Raw genomic sequence first — 14424 nt, 5'->3', positions numbered from 1 at the left:
TCAAGAACTCTAGCAGTGGTACATCAGGTGCCATTTTGTACACGGTGGCAAAAGCTTTAGGACTGCAGGGGACAACAGTGAACTGTGCATGTGCTGAGCTCCTGAGATCTCACTGAGTTTCATGGATTGCACTGGTCCTGCAGGAAAATAATACCAACTGTGGCATCATATGGATCAAAATAGGTCTGTGTGGCACCCAAACTTGACGTCCAACAGGATCCAGCAAGATCAGCGCCACCAACAAGCTAGCTATGTAGGACAGATGTTGTCTACCTAATCCTGGGACTGCAAACAAAGAGCCATGTACCAACCATAACAAGTAAAATCAAACTGTAGACCTGTGGGTGACACAGCTTAGAAACATGCCCCAAGGACAAGAATCTGATAACCAGAAGCACAATGACCAAGAGCACAAGAAGAGACAAAGGCACAATGAATATTACTGAAGACTCCCTTACAAAGGAGAAAAACCCTTTACCAAACTCAGAGTTAACTAAGGAAGACATCAAAAAAATGGGGGACACAGAATTGACAACACTCATCATAAAACTGCTGATCAACAATGAGAAGCACATACAAGAGTTCAAAGAATTTAAGGAATATTTTACACAAGCAACAACAGCAATAAAGCAAATCAAGGCTGATATATCAGAAATTAAGAACACAGTAGAGCAAATTAAAAGTACAATGGAGAGTCTCCAAAATAGAATGAAGCAAGCAGATGAAAGAATCTCAGAATTGAAAGATATTGCCTGTCATCAGGATGAAGCAAACAAAAGCTGGAAGCAGAGCTGGATCAGGACCAAAAAAGTATTCAAGAATTGGAAGACTATTAAGAGGCCTAATATAAGAGTTACGGGAGTCCCAGAAGGTGTAGAAAGAGAAACTGGTTTTACAAATATATTTAATGAAATAATAAAGGAAAATTCCCTAGAGAAAGAATTGGGAAACAACATCCAGGAGGGGCACAGAACTCCCAACAGGCTTGATCAAAAGCCATCTTCACCATGACACAGGATCATCAAGCTCTCTTCAATTGAACAAAAGGAAAAGATTCTTAAATGTGCATGTGAAAAAATCAACTGACATATAAAGGAATTCCAGTTAAACTCACAGGAGACCTCTCACAGGAAACTCTATAGGCAAGAAGAGACTGGAGCAACATATTCCAGATTCTAAAAGAAAAAAATTGTCTGCCCAGGGTAACATATCAGCAATGTGTTCTTTTGCCTTTGAAAATGAAATAAAATTCTACCACAGTAAAGAAAACTTAGAAGAATATGCCCTACAAAGGATACTTGAAGATGTTCTCTTAACAGAGAAGAGGAATAGTGCCCACCAAAACCAAAGGCAAATGGGAAGAACGTCCCAGTAAAACAATAATGGAAGACTAGGTTAACTAGCAAACTGTTGCTGAAATGACAGGACCAAATCACCACCCATACATATTAACCTTGAATGTAAATGGCTTAAACTCAATCAAATGTCATAGATTAGTAGGATTTAAAAAAATCCATCTATTTTTTGCCTACAAGAGACATATCTCACCAACAAAGATCAGCGGAAACTATATCTCATGGATTTTAATTTTTTTTTAAGTTTCATCTCTTCAAAACACTTTCTTCCTCATTAGATTCTTCACAGTCTCATTGGTCATCCAGTAGCATTCTTTTTTTTTTCTACATGAACCCTTTTATTATTATCATTTTATGATACAGTTCCATAAGCCCTAGCATTTCCTTAGCCTCTCCTCAAGTCTCCTCCTTCACCCCATTCAGTTCCCCTATATTATTAAAATAGTATAGTTCTTCATAAACAGTCATACGTCCTTCATTGAAGGCGTGGACATTGGCAGAGAGTCCAGCATCCTATTGTTAAGATATAGTTAACAGTTTCATTGGGAGTCCATCTTTGTTCTGAAAGCAATGTATCACTGAAGAAATGAAAAAGAAAATCAATAACCTTCTTGATGAAAGTGATATTACTATATGATCTATGAATGAGACAGTGCAGAATTTATTGAGGAGGAAAGTGTTTTGAAGTGATGAAGCTAAAAAATATCCATGAGATGTAGCGTTTTTTTCATGACATTGTTAATTTCTTCTTTTCTTCCTGTTGTTGATTTTGTGGCTTTTCATTTAAGAGGATGTATACTAACTGTGTAATGCAGACTATCATATCCAGATGTGAGGATACAATGCAGTACACATCTCTACTTTCAGATAAAAATGGACTCCCTGTGAAACTGCTCACTGTATCTTGACAATAGGATGCTGGACTCTGCCATTGTCCACGCCCACAATGATGGACTTATGACTATTTATAAAGAACTATACTCTTGCAACAATATAGAGGAACTTATAGGAGGGAGAGGATTTTGGGAGAAAGTAAGGGAAATCCCAAGGCCTATCGATCTGTATCATAAAATGATATTAATAATAAAAAAAGGAAGAAAAAGATAAACCGCAGCAATTCCGAATTTTACAATCTCATTACAGTACCAGGTGTAAAAAAGGTTTTTTTAATTTGTATCTTTCCATTAGTGATAACTTCTATTTGTTTACTGGATTATTATATTCTCAAATGTTTATTTTATATTTTAAAATATTAATGTTATACTTTATGCATTTTCTAACCTTTTTGCTGTTTAAATGTCTTGTCTGTTTCTTTTAGTTGTTTAGATGTCTGAAATGATGGATATGTCAAATGAAGGTTATGAAGAATGATATTTTGAAACATCAGAAATAATTCTCCTCATCAATCTGAAAAACACCTTATTCTGTGTTCTGATCCCCTGTTCAGAATACTGCTTATATATTTAGTTTTTTTTTTTTTAAAGACTTATTTTTATTACAAAGTCAGATATACACAGATCTTCCATCCGATGATTCACTCCCCAAGTGAGCCGCAACGGGCCGGTGCTGTGCCAATCCAAAGCCAGGAACCTGGAACCTCCTCCAGGTCTCCCACACGGGTGCAGGGTCCCAAAGCTTTGGGCCGTCCTCGACTGCTTTCCCAGGCCACAAGCAGGGAGCTGGATGGGAAGCGGAGCTGCCGGGATTAGAACTGGTGCCCATATGGGATCCCGGGGCTTTCAAGGCGAGGACTTTAGCTGCTAGGCCACGCTGCCGGGCCCATATATTTAGTTTTCATTGTATTTGTGCTGTCTTACTGTTGTTCTTCTTGCAGAAGAGCTAAGTAGATTTATTTTATTATAATGGGGCTCATAATCATTTTCCTGAATCCTTTAAAAATCCTAGTGGAAATTTTACTGTGATTATAGATTAAATGTTGTGGTTTATTATAGCTACTTTTTTCTTGTAACATACATAAAAGGCTATAAATGGAAAAACATCAAAATAAACCAATTAGAAATCCTCAATGATCCAAAATTGGAAATTTCATAGAACATATTAGCTGTTCATACTGCAGTGAATAAGAAAATAATAACAATATTTTAACCAACAAAAAAGCATAAGCTTCCATGAAATTAAATAAAAGTTAGATCAAAAATACTATTTGTAAAAATAAAAAATAAGAACATCACATTAAGAAGCCAACAGGATAAATGCACCAGTATTAGTGGAAGAAAATTCCTATCCTGATTTGTTTCCATTGCTATCAAAGCATTAAGATATGGGGTCAGTGTTCTGTCACTGAGTTACCAGCATCCCATATGAGTGCACATTTTCATCTCTGCTACTCCATTTCTACTCCCAGCTCATAGCTAACGTGCCTGGGAAGGCAGAGAAAGGCTAAGCGCTGTGTCCCTGCCATACATAGAAGAGACCAGGAAACAGTTCCTCTCGCTCTGTGGTCAGCCTGGCCTAGAACTACAGACATTCAAACTGAAAAATAAAGTTAGTTCTCATGGAAGAGTGGTCGTAAAAGCTGAGCTGGGCCAAGCCCCGCCTTGGCTTTCCCACTACTTCCTTCTTCCTCTCTCCTCGCTCTCCTCTTCTCACCACACTCAGCCCCGTGGTCACCTTATTTGTCACGTGATGCTTCTTCCACACCTGCTCCGTTACAGCAATCCTCCAGGTTTACCGGACAGCCAAACCCACCACATCCTGGACTTCGGCTCTCTAAAACCTCCAGCCAAAATAAACTGCCCTCCTGAGTAGTTTGTCTAAGGGATTTAGTGATAGTGATGCTTCAAGTTTTCTAACCTCTAAAACTCCAGGAATGATAACAACAGGTACTGACAGGTTATATAGATTTATTTTGGTAAGAACTTAGGCACTTAAATGGTAGTCTGAAAGTGTATCTTATGTTTGAAGATGTTTATTTATTTGAAAGGCAGACTGACAGAAAGAGACAGGGAGAAAGAGATCTTCCATCACTCCCTAAATGGCCAAAATATCCAGAACAGTCTATAAACTAGGAGCTTCTTCTGGTGTCCCATGTGAGTGCAGGGGCCCAAGGACTTGGTCCCTCCTCTGCTGATTTACCAAGGACATTAGCAGGAAGCTGGATCAAAAATTGAGCAGCTGGGATTTGACCCTGCTTCCATGGTGGATGCCTGCCAGGTAGTGTTTTACCCATGATGCCATGGCACTGATACCCAGATTTCCTTTTTCAATTCAAAACATTCTCTGTCAATATTCATCATTTCATTTAAAAATATCTGGCTTGCTGATTTAAAAACTATATTGACCAAAATATTAAGAATTAATCAAAAGTCAAGTATGTGGTCTACTTGGTAAGACGCCAGTATCCCACATTAAAGTAATTAGGTTCAATTCCCAACTCTGGTTCCTAACCCAATCTTCTGCTGACATCACTGGGAGGTGACTGTGATGGCTAAGTAATGGGCTTCTTGCCACCTACATCAGAAATAAGGAACAAGTTTCCAGTTTCCAGTTTTCGTGACCCACACTGGCTCTTCTGGCCCTTTGGGGAGTGGAGCAGCCAACAGAAACTCTATGTATGTCTCTCCTTTACCCCTCCCCACCCTCAGAAAGAAAAAAGAAATAAAATTTAAATAAAATTTTTTAGGTGTTAACTGTTTCTATGGTCTTTAACTTCCTAAAAATGGATTATCTGTTTTTATTACTTATGACTTGGCTTACGGTCCCACTAAGCAAATAAGAAATGAGCTCCATGGCACAGTGAGTATAATTCAAAGTAAAATCACCCAAAGAAGATAAAAGTCATTAAATGACAACTATTATCAAATTATTATTTACAGATTCATCACACAACCATAAGGACACTAAAAGTGGTCATTTTTTCACAAAAAGATTGTCATGATGTCATACATACACCATATCTACACTGGGCAAGACCCAATGATCGGCATGACAATTTTTACAATCATCTGTTTATGGCCGTCTAGAATGAACAAATAATTAAGGATGTCAAAACATTCATGGAACATCTACAAGAATTAAAAGTAGAAGATGCCCAATATATCCTACTCCAATAGTAACTATGCAATAAATCAAGAGATACATTGCACATCTACAGTTCCATCAATTCCTTGACACCAGCTAGAACAACTCAGCCACAAACGTTATATTCATATCAAATATATGTAACACATCATTTTTGTAGAAGGTGGAAAACAATAACAGATAAAGTTTAAATACATTACTTAAGAACACATACTATGAGATCAAGACTGAATAAACATCTGAACTGTAAACTGCCATGGAAAATATGTCACATATTAGAGTACTATTAAAGACCAATACACTCGGAAATGCATTTAATATAGACATGCCTCAATCAATTAGAGTTTGCTACATTCTTTTGGCATAAAAATCAAAGAGCAGCAAATAAGAAAAGTGTTCTTTCTTTTAAACAAATATTTGGACATTTTCCCTACTAAAAATGTAAATAAATAATAACTGGAAACACAGCTAGTTTTATTTAGATCTGTTATTATACTGCGGTATGATACAAAACTTCTTTGAAAAGTTTATGCAAAATACATCTATAAGATAGAATGTATTTTCCACAAATACTTTAAGTAATTGCATACACTATGTAATACTATAAATCTCACAGCTTGGAGATACAGGTTAAAATGAAAACCCAAACTAGCAAAGCGTAAAAATCAAACAGCTCAGACTAAAGCTATCATGTATTCCAAGATTAAATCTTAAACATTCTACAGAAATACAATGAAACCTTTAAAAATGGGATTTTAACCCATTTTAACCAAGGATGAAATAGGTGTCTGTTGTGGGCTGAGGAGCTGATTTACATTGCTTTAGCTGAGCACTCACGAATCAGGCCTAAGGCAGTAGCACCTGGCCTTTGCAGACTCATTGATGTCCTATTGTCCTGTTAATGGACTTGGGGGGAAGAGGAGATAATATGTAATAAGGAGGCTTAGGAGCAGATGGCATCATGGTCTCTGTGTGTCGGTGCTTTTCGCTTGGACATTCGCCATGCCTACTATGCCAGCTCAGTGGAAGAATTCTAATCTGTCCAGGCATTTTTGCTACTGTGAGACTGGCTTTTTACACAATGTGAGCTTGGAGGTTAATGTCAATAGTAATGTCTTACAAAAGGGCCTTCTATTATTCCTACTGTCTTGGTTGTCTCCATTGACCAAGGGACCTGTATTTAGGGTTTCATTCTTTCCTTAATCTTTAGGTTCTCCTTTTCTTAGTGATACAAGATTAGGTTGTAGGATAAGAATTGTAGCAGGAATTTCTATTGTTTTTGGATAAAGCAGATGGCATGGTTGTTCTTAGAAACACCCACTTGAGGGCCCGGCGCCGTGGCCTAGCGGCTAAAGTCCTCGCCTTGAAAGCCCGGCAGCTCCACTTCCCATCCAGCTCCCTGCTTGTGGCCTGGGAAAGCAGTCGAGGACGGCCCAATGCACTGGGACACTGCACCCGCGTGGGAGACCTGGAAGAGGTTCCAGGTTCCCGGCATCGGCCCGTTGCGGCTCACTTGGGGAGTGAATCATCGGACGGAAAATCTTCCTCTCTGTCTCTCCTCCTCTGTGTATATCTGGCTGTAATAAAATGAATAAATCTTTAAAAAAAAAAAAAAGAAAGAAACACCCACTTGACCATGACGTGGAAATTCTGAGCCAGAGTTTAACTGATTCTGTATAAATAAAGCGGACGGCTTTATTGCCGTGTCCACTATCATCATGGAATCCTAGTGGTCCGTCTCTTTCTTTCTGCGCCTCATCCACGCAGCCTTCCCGAGTTCCGAAACCCAGGCTGGAGCTGGACTCCGGCAAGGGAACTGAATCCCTCTGGGTTGTCTCTGCTCTTTTCAAACCTACAAAGTGATATTTATTATAAGGTTTAAATTCATTCATACATTCACAGCTCCTATATACTTCTCCTGTTAAAGCACAAGTTAAATAGCAGTTTGAAGTTCTCAATAAATAAGGAACAAAACATAACCATTACAAACATAAATAAGTATCAGGGAAATTAAAACATAAATTGTAATTACTGATAGAGAAATAAGGTTAGAGATCAAAGTAAAATCATTAAGGAATGGAAGACAAATAGACATATCTAACATAACATTAGTAAACATAACATTAACAAATATATAAATAAGTAAATACAAATAAATATAACAATAAATATCAGTTAAAAAAACAAAAAGTAAAAAATTTGAGACAATTTACAAAAATTTACAAGAGCTCACAGAATAATCTCATCCTATAGATCATTGCAAGAGACTACACAATTTGATAGATAATGCTTAGTAGTGAGCTATACTAGTGTTAAAGAATTTAATCTTCCAGACAAAGAAATCCAGGGCACCTGAAGAAAAACATCACACTGTCCTCTAACAGCAACATTAAGATCAATGTCTCTCTTCTGAGGTTCTAAGGCAGTGAGAGCATTAGCCAACAATCTTAAATCAATCAGAATGCCATTCAAATACAATGCTTCCAAATATTATTACCCAGGAAACAAGTTTAGAACTCACATGAGTCATCTGTGGAAAAAAGTTCAGCTACAAGACACACCCAAGAAAGAACTGAATTTTTAAAAAGAACTTAGAAATTAGTTATGACTAATCAAATAAGTGAATGAAGTATTCTATTGACTTATGCAGACAGACCACTAAAGCACTATAAATTTTTAATGCAAAAAATGACTTCTATGAATTTAGAAATTATGAACATTAAAAGTATAACTTAAAAAACTAGGTCAGGAGAAAGAACAGAAATGCAAACTACAGGATGACTTAAGTCAACAGTTCCCATAGCAGAGGAAGAGTTAAAATGTGTAAAATAAAAAGGAATGAAATGAATAATCTGAAAAAACTTATGTCGTGGGGTATTACACCTAAATAAGGCTTTTGCTTAAAAAAAAAAGCTTTTGGGACCAGTGTTATAACAAAGTGGGCAAAACTACCCATTGTGATACCTGCTTCCCATATTGGCACAGGTTCGTGTCCTGGCTGTTCACTTCTGATCCAGCTCCCTGCTAAATGTCCTGGGAAGGCAGCAGAAGTGAGCTGAAGTTCAAGGACTGACCCACGTCTGCCTGCCTGTCTGTACGTATGTCCCTCTCGCTCGCTTGCTCTCTCTCACCTTTCCCTCACTCACCACTTTTCACATAAATAAAAACGGGTTGGCACCATGGTATAGTAGGTTAACCCTCCAAACATGGTGCCAACATCTTCTACAGGTACCAGTCTAAGTCCTGGCTCTACTTCCAACCCAGCTCCCTGCTAACATGGCTGAAGCAGCACCAAAAGATGGCCCAAGTGCTTGGGACCATGAACCCATGTGGTAGCCTCAGAAAAACCTCCAGGCTTCTCACGTCAGACAGGCTCAGCTCCAGCCATTACAGCCAATTTGAGAGTGAACTAGCAGGCGGAAGATTCTCTCTCCCTCCCTCCCTCCCTAACACTTTGTTCTCCTCTCACTGTAAATCTGCCTTTCAAATAAAAAGCAACAAATCTTAAATAAAGCTTATAAAAAATGAATCCATTAACCTCAATTATTTTGTGATTAACCACCTAGTCTTTAGAAAATAATGGTGTTTTTCTTAAATATTTCCTCCTGTTTTTCTTCAATTGACTTTTATTTTGACAATTTCATATAAACTTGCAGTAAAAAAGGATTATCTAATATTGTTACATACCACTACTTTTCTTCCTAAAAGACATATTCACAATAAAGGACATCTGGGTAAGCAAATATTTGTGAGTATGCAAGTACAGCCACGGATATTTTAATAGATGTAGTCCCACTGCTTTTCCATTGGAGTAAAAATATACTTTCTGCTAGCGACATAAAAGAATGGCACTGTCCGAACTGCTTTAACCCTTCCTCAGTACATATTGTCATGTTTCTTACTTCCTAATATGAGAACACAGAATGTGGAGGACCACTAATTCTCTAGTTGATACTGCCCTGAATAGCTATGTGTCCCTTTATATATTTACTTTGGTTCTTCCTCAAATTTCCTTTTCAAATGGTCTAAGCTAGTGGCTACTAAGTGCACGCCCCGGTCTCCCAAGGATTAACTTCACAGCTTAGCTTGTTTCTCAGAGCATAACAGGATTGGCAATTTTGGCCTGATACATCTAGCCACTGGCTTAACTGCAAGTTCCTGCTTCCTATTTGTCAAGTTATCTGCCAAGGGATTGGATAAAACTCAAGGGATTTAGGGTGGCCACTAGAGGATTGGATAAACACTGGGAGGAACTCAAGGGATTTAGGGTGGCCACTACTGAGAGGAACTCGAGGATTTAGGGTGGCCCCTTGAGGACTGGATAAACACTGGGAGGAGCTAGGGAGAGTATAAAAGAAAGCCTGGAGTTGCAATAAAGATCAATCTGTCATCGATCGGCATTCGGTGTACTGAGTGTTGCCTTGTGTTGTCTCTGCGTATTGTCCTTTTTTGTAACCCTAGTCCCTCCGCTCGGCTCGGGGTACGTGGCGACGCGGGCGTTGCCAACAACTAAGTTTTTTCTCGTATTATTTCATTAGAATTATTACTAGTAGACATTTATCTCTCACATGCATTGTCTTTCCAAGTTGTTGATACTATTTTCCTGACCTAAATGTTCCATGTCATAGATAACTACTTATATGGGACCTTCCATATATTACATTTTGGTTACTAAATTTTCACACATAGCTCATTTCCAGTTTTTCAATTTTTAAATATGTTTTATAAAATATTTGTGATGTCATCTTTCATCTTATATCCTTACTCCATGTGGAAGGTTTTTAATACATTCTATCTTGACAGTATCAATTTAAAATCTGGCAAGACAAGCATATTTCCAGTACTATTTTTTAAACAAATATCAAGTCTAGTTTAAAGCAGGAACATTCTCACAGAAAATGGGTATTTTGAAAATCCAAATTTAACACTTACACTTTTGTATATTTTACAGGTGACACATAAATGCAAACACTACTGTTACCATAAGAGAATGTTATGTTAATGAATATTGCATCGAATGTAAATATTAATGTGAGAAAAAAATTTTTGTGACAATACACTTTCTCAATTTGACTATAAAAGATACTGTGAGAACAACATGAGGAATATGAACACCATCAGCACATAGGCAGCACTGTCCCAGTGTTAATTTTACTTGGTTACTCAACTAGATGAAGCCAGAGAATGTGTTCAGGGAATTCCTAGTGAAGTATTTTATACTTAACGGTATCCCCATCTTACCTGAATCCCAAATTCAGAAAAACAAAGAAAAAGAGAAAGCAAAGCAGTAAATATTGAAAAATCAGACTCAATCTGGGAGAACAGCGAACAGTTCTTACACTATTCATGCCCTTTTTTTGAAGTCTCAAATTATTTCAGAAGAAAAATACTGATCTATTCTTTTTCTCCCTCCTTCTCTCCGTATCCATAAACACACAACACAGAAATTAGCTCAAAACACAAACATACTGTTCAGCATGAAATGATCTGACTACTGTGTTTGGTTTCTAATCTTTGACAAGATTTTGTAACGCTTTTTTCTCCCCAAAGAATATCTGTTAGTGCAGAATTTGGCCCCTGTCAAAACTGTTACTATTCTTTCTAGTTTCGGCTAAAAAATGAATCCATAATTTTTACACATATTAAGTATCCAGTAAGTATCCAGTAATTTCCCCAAAATTCTTTTGTTAACTGTGATAGAAAAATATTCATGATTCTTTCCGATTTTTCTAGACTATAGAAGGAAGGAATCTGAAAATAGAATTTCATCTTTTTAGCACTTATATTACCTATAACTTCTGCTTGCAAGGACATAAAAATTATGTTAATCAATAATAGTATCAGTTATTTTTTCCGATTTTAATATAAACGGCATAAACATGTAAAGTGATATTTAATAAAGTTTCATATTTATTTTCCTGTGTAAAATTTTTACTAGAGTTCATTCTGGCAGGCTGCTAAAACTTTTCAAACCGTTCTTTCCCAATTTTACTCATAGCTTCTCCCTCATCTCTATTTCTTATTTGTTGATACAATTAATCTTGAAGATAGATACACTAAAAGAAGTCATGTTTGAATTCCAGGAGAAAGTCTCAGTACTTACCTGAATAATTCTTCCATCAAACTGATGGGTTCTATTAGCTACACTTTGAGCTACAATTCTGTATCCATAAAATAAAGTTGACCTTGAGGAGCTTCACTTTTCTAGAATAATTTTCAATTCATACTGGCTTATAAAATAAATTTAATAACCACCATGGTTAATTTAATATCCACCATGGGGGGAGGGTACGGGGAGGGGTTGGGAGATCCCCAGAGCCTATGAAACTGTGTCACATAATGCAACGTAATTAATAAAAAAAAATATATTAAAAAAAATAACCAATATCAGCAACATGAGTTTATCTGCTCCTGATATGCTAGAAACAACTTTGACAATGATTTTTAATTATTTTTACAAATGTTTCTTGTCAATTCTCCTACTCTACCTTGGTTATATTTATTGCTACAAAACCATTTCCCAATCAATTTCAGGTTGCATACACATGTTCAAGTACAACTGTAAACATAAGTAACAGCTCCAGAATGGGCTGTCACAGGGCTCCACCGTCTGTGCCCCCATTTCCTCAACAACAAAGACCGCAGTAGTCTCAAAAATCCTGGCCACAACAACTTCACACCTCTGTTCAGTTCCTCTCTAGGACCCTGAAAGATAGTATCTTTGCCAAAGGGATTTTCACTTCCAGTTAACTAGTTCTATCTTACCCAAGTGGAGAAGAAATTGTTTGGTAATTTTTTTTGGTGGGAAACCCTGAACTAAGATTCGTATTAAGATCAGGTTAGCCCGACTCACAGCGCTCCAGTCTACTGGTGGTGAACTGGAGTAGGAATGAGACAGCTGAAGAGGCTTGCTTCACTTTCAGGACCCCCATGACTCTTACAAAACCCACTCCCAGGCCCCAGGAATTGTTTTTTCCTTAGCCCATGCTGCATTTTATCTGGGTAGTTTCTCATGATTAACATTAGATGAACAGTAATCTTGCACCAACAGCATGCATAACTTACTTCAAACTCCGCATGTCGGTGAATATCCTCAGCTCTCTGCCTGCTCAGGATAAACTCGGCTTCGTTTGCTACTCTTACAAGATGATCCTTCATCGTCTGGCTAAGCAACCTAAGTGAGAGAAAGTATGGTTAAATAAATATACTTAAACACTGTAAGTGTCATCATTCACTGCTCAACAATGGCAGATTCTGGTGTTGGGGAAGGCTGGAATGTTCACTTCCCTCTTCTGATGCCATATACAACACAGTGCCATCATTTCAACTGTGAAAAATTATATTCCTGTCCAAAGGAAGACTAGCCAACACCCCCCAATAAAAGTACCCAAAAACACTAGAGTAATACTGTTTTAACATTTTTTAAAGATTTATTCTATTTGAATGGAATGGCAGATTTACAGAGAAAAGAAGAGACAAAAATATCCTCCATCCACTAATTCACTCCCCAAATAGCCACAATGGCCAGAGCAGAGCTGATTCAAAGCCAGGAGGTTTATCAGGGTCTCCCATGAGAGTGAAATATCCCAAACACTTCGGCCATCCTCCATTGCCCTCTCAGGCAATAACCAAGGAGCTGGATGGGAAGTGGAGCAGCCAGGCCACCAACCAGTGCACACATGGGATGCTGATGCTTGAAGGCTGAGGATTAGCCTGCTGAAACAAAGCACCAGTTCCCCATTTGAACATTTTTCAAGGCACTGGGAAGTTATGAGGCCAGCCAAGACTTAAGGAGTGAAGACACTAGAGCGGACAGCATGCAGAAGACATTCAGCATATTTTTTCTTCTGGAGGCACATGCTCTTCATAACTGAGGACAGAGCTCAGTGGCTACTAGCAGACTCCCAGAGCTGGGGAAACACAAACAGGTTCAGAGCCCATCCATGTGAACAGGTCATAACAGTGCTTGCCCAGAATATTCTGCAAGAACCCAGGAATACTCAAGAACTAGACCAGGCCTCAAAACTCCAGAACAGGATCTCAAACAACATAGTGGTTTTGATGCAGGCCAGTGGAAGGGAAACATGTCAGGTTGTCAAAGCACCTAAAAAAGGACTTAGATGCTAGGAAAACACAAACGGAAAACAGATTCTAGCAAGGATCAAAAAAAGAAAAAGAAAAACCCAGCTTCAAACCAGTTCTGCCCCTAAATTGACATAAGGTTCTAGTGTAACTGATCCAGTTTCTAATTCATCAGAAATCAAAAATCACTTATGGGACACCTGTGCTTGAAGGTGGAGGATTAGCCTGTTGAGTCACACTGCTGGCCCCTGTTTCAAGTGTGGTTAGTATGTTTAATCATTGGTTGGTTGAATTTGCGGGTGCATAACCTCAGCTGCTGAGAGCCAAGTGAAAGTGAAAAGTTTCCACAGTGAAAGGTAATTATTTACAACCATCAAGGAACTTAAAACGTGATTCTTTTTTTCTGAGAATCTGGAAAATGAGACAACATAATTTTTCCATGGTTTCATAATGTTTCAAATCTGCTTTATTTTACTGTTTTAGAGAATTCTGACCGTCAGGTTGGGTGGGTGGAGAGGGGGAGGGACATGCTTGTCCTCTTTGACATGGACATCCAAACTGATGATCCGTCCAGTCCATCTCCAACCTCTGGCTCCACCAGACACACATGAGGACTCCAACTTTTTCTTAAACAGCAAACAAAGAAAGAAAAAATGGCCCGGGGGCTAAATCCTTACTTTGCACATGCCAGGATCCCATATGGGCACAGTGTCCCAGTGGCCCCACTTCCCATCCAGCTCCCTGCTTGTGGCCTGGGAAAGCAGTGGAGACTGACTCAAAGCCTTGGGACCCTGCACCCACATAGGAGATCCAGAGGAGGCTCCTGGCTCCTGGCTTTGGACTGGCGTAGCTCTGGCTGTTGAGGCCACTTAGGGAGTGAACCAGTTGATGGAAGATCTTTCCCTCTATCTCTCTGTAAATCTCCTTTTCCAATAAAAAATAAATG

At 38.3% G+C, this 14424-nt stretch overlaps 1 protein-coding gene across 3 annotated transcripts in view; it reads right to left on the bottom strand.

Annotated features, from left to right (window-relative positions):
• LRBA (LPS responsive beige-like anchor protein) overlaps positions 1 to 14424 on the bottom strand; it is a 609418-nt gene that overhangs the window by 351124 nt on the left and 243870 nt on the right. For all 3 annotated transcript variants that reach the window (XM_058666763.1, XM_058666762.1, XM_058666764.1), the window contains exon 36: positions 12462 to 12570. In XM_058666763.1, coding sequence (XP_058522746.1) covers positions 12462 to 12570 — 109 coding nt within the window. The remainder of the gene's footprint in view (positions 1 to 12461; positions 12571 to 14424) is intronic.

This window comes from Ochotona princeps, chromosome 7 (assembly GCF_030435755.1).
Source record: "Ochotona princeps isolate mOchPri1 chromosome 7, mOchPri1.hap1, whole genome shotgun sequence".
In the NCBI taxonomy this organism is placed as follows: domain Eukaryota; kingdom Metazoa; phylum Chordata; class Mammalia; order Lagomorpha; family Ochotonidae; genus Ochotona; species Ochotona princeps.
The sequence above is the reverse complement of the archived record's forward strand: the minus strand, read 5'-3'. Positions and strand labels throughout refer to the sequence as shown.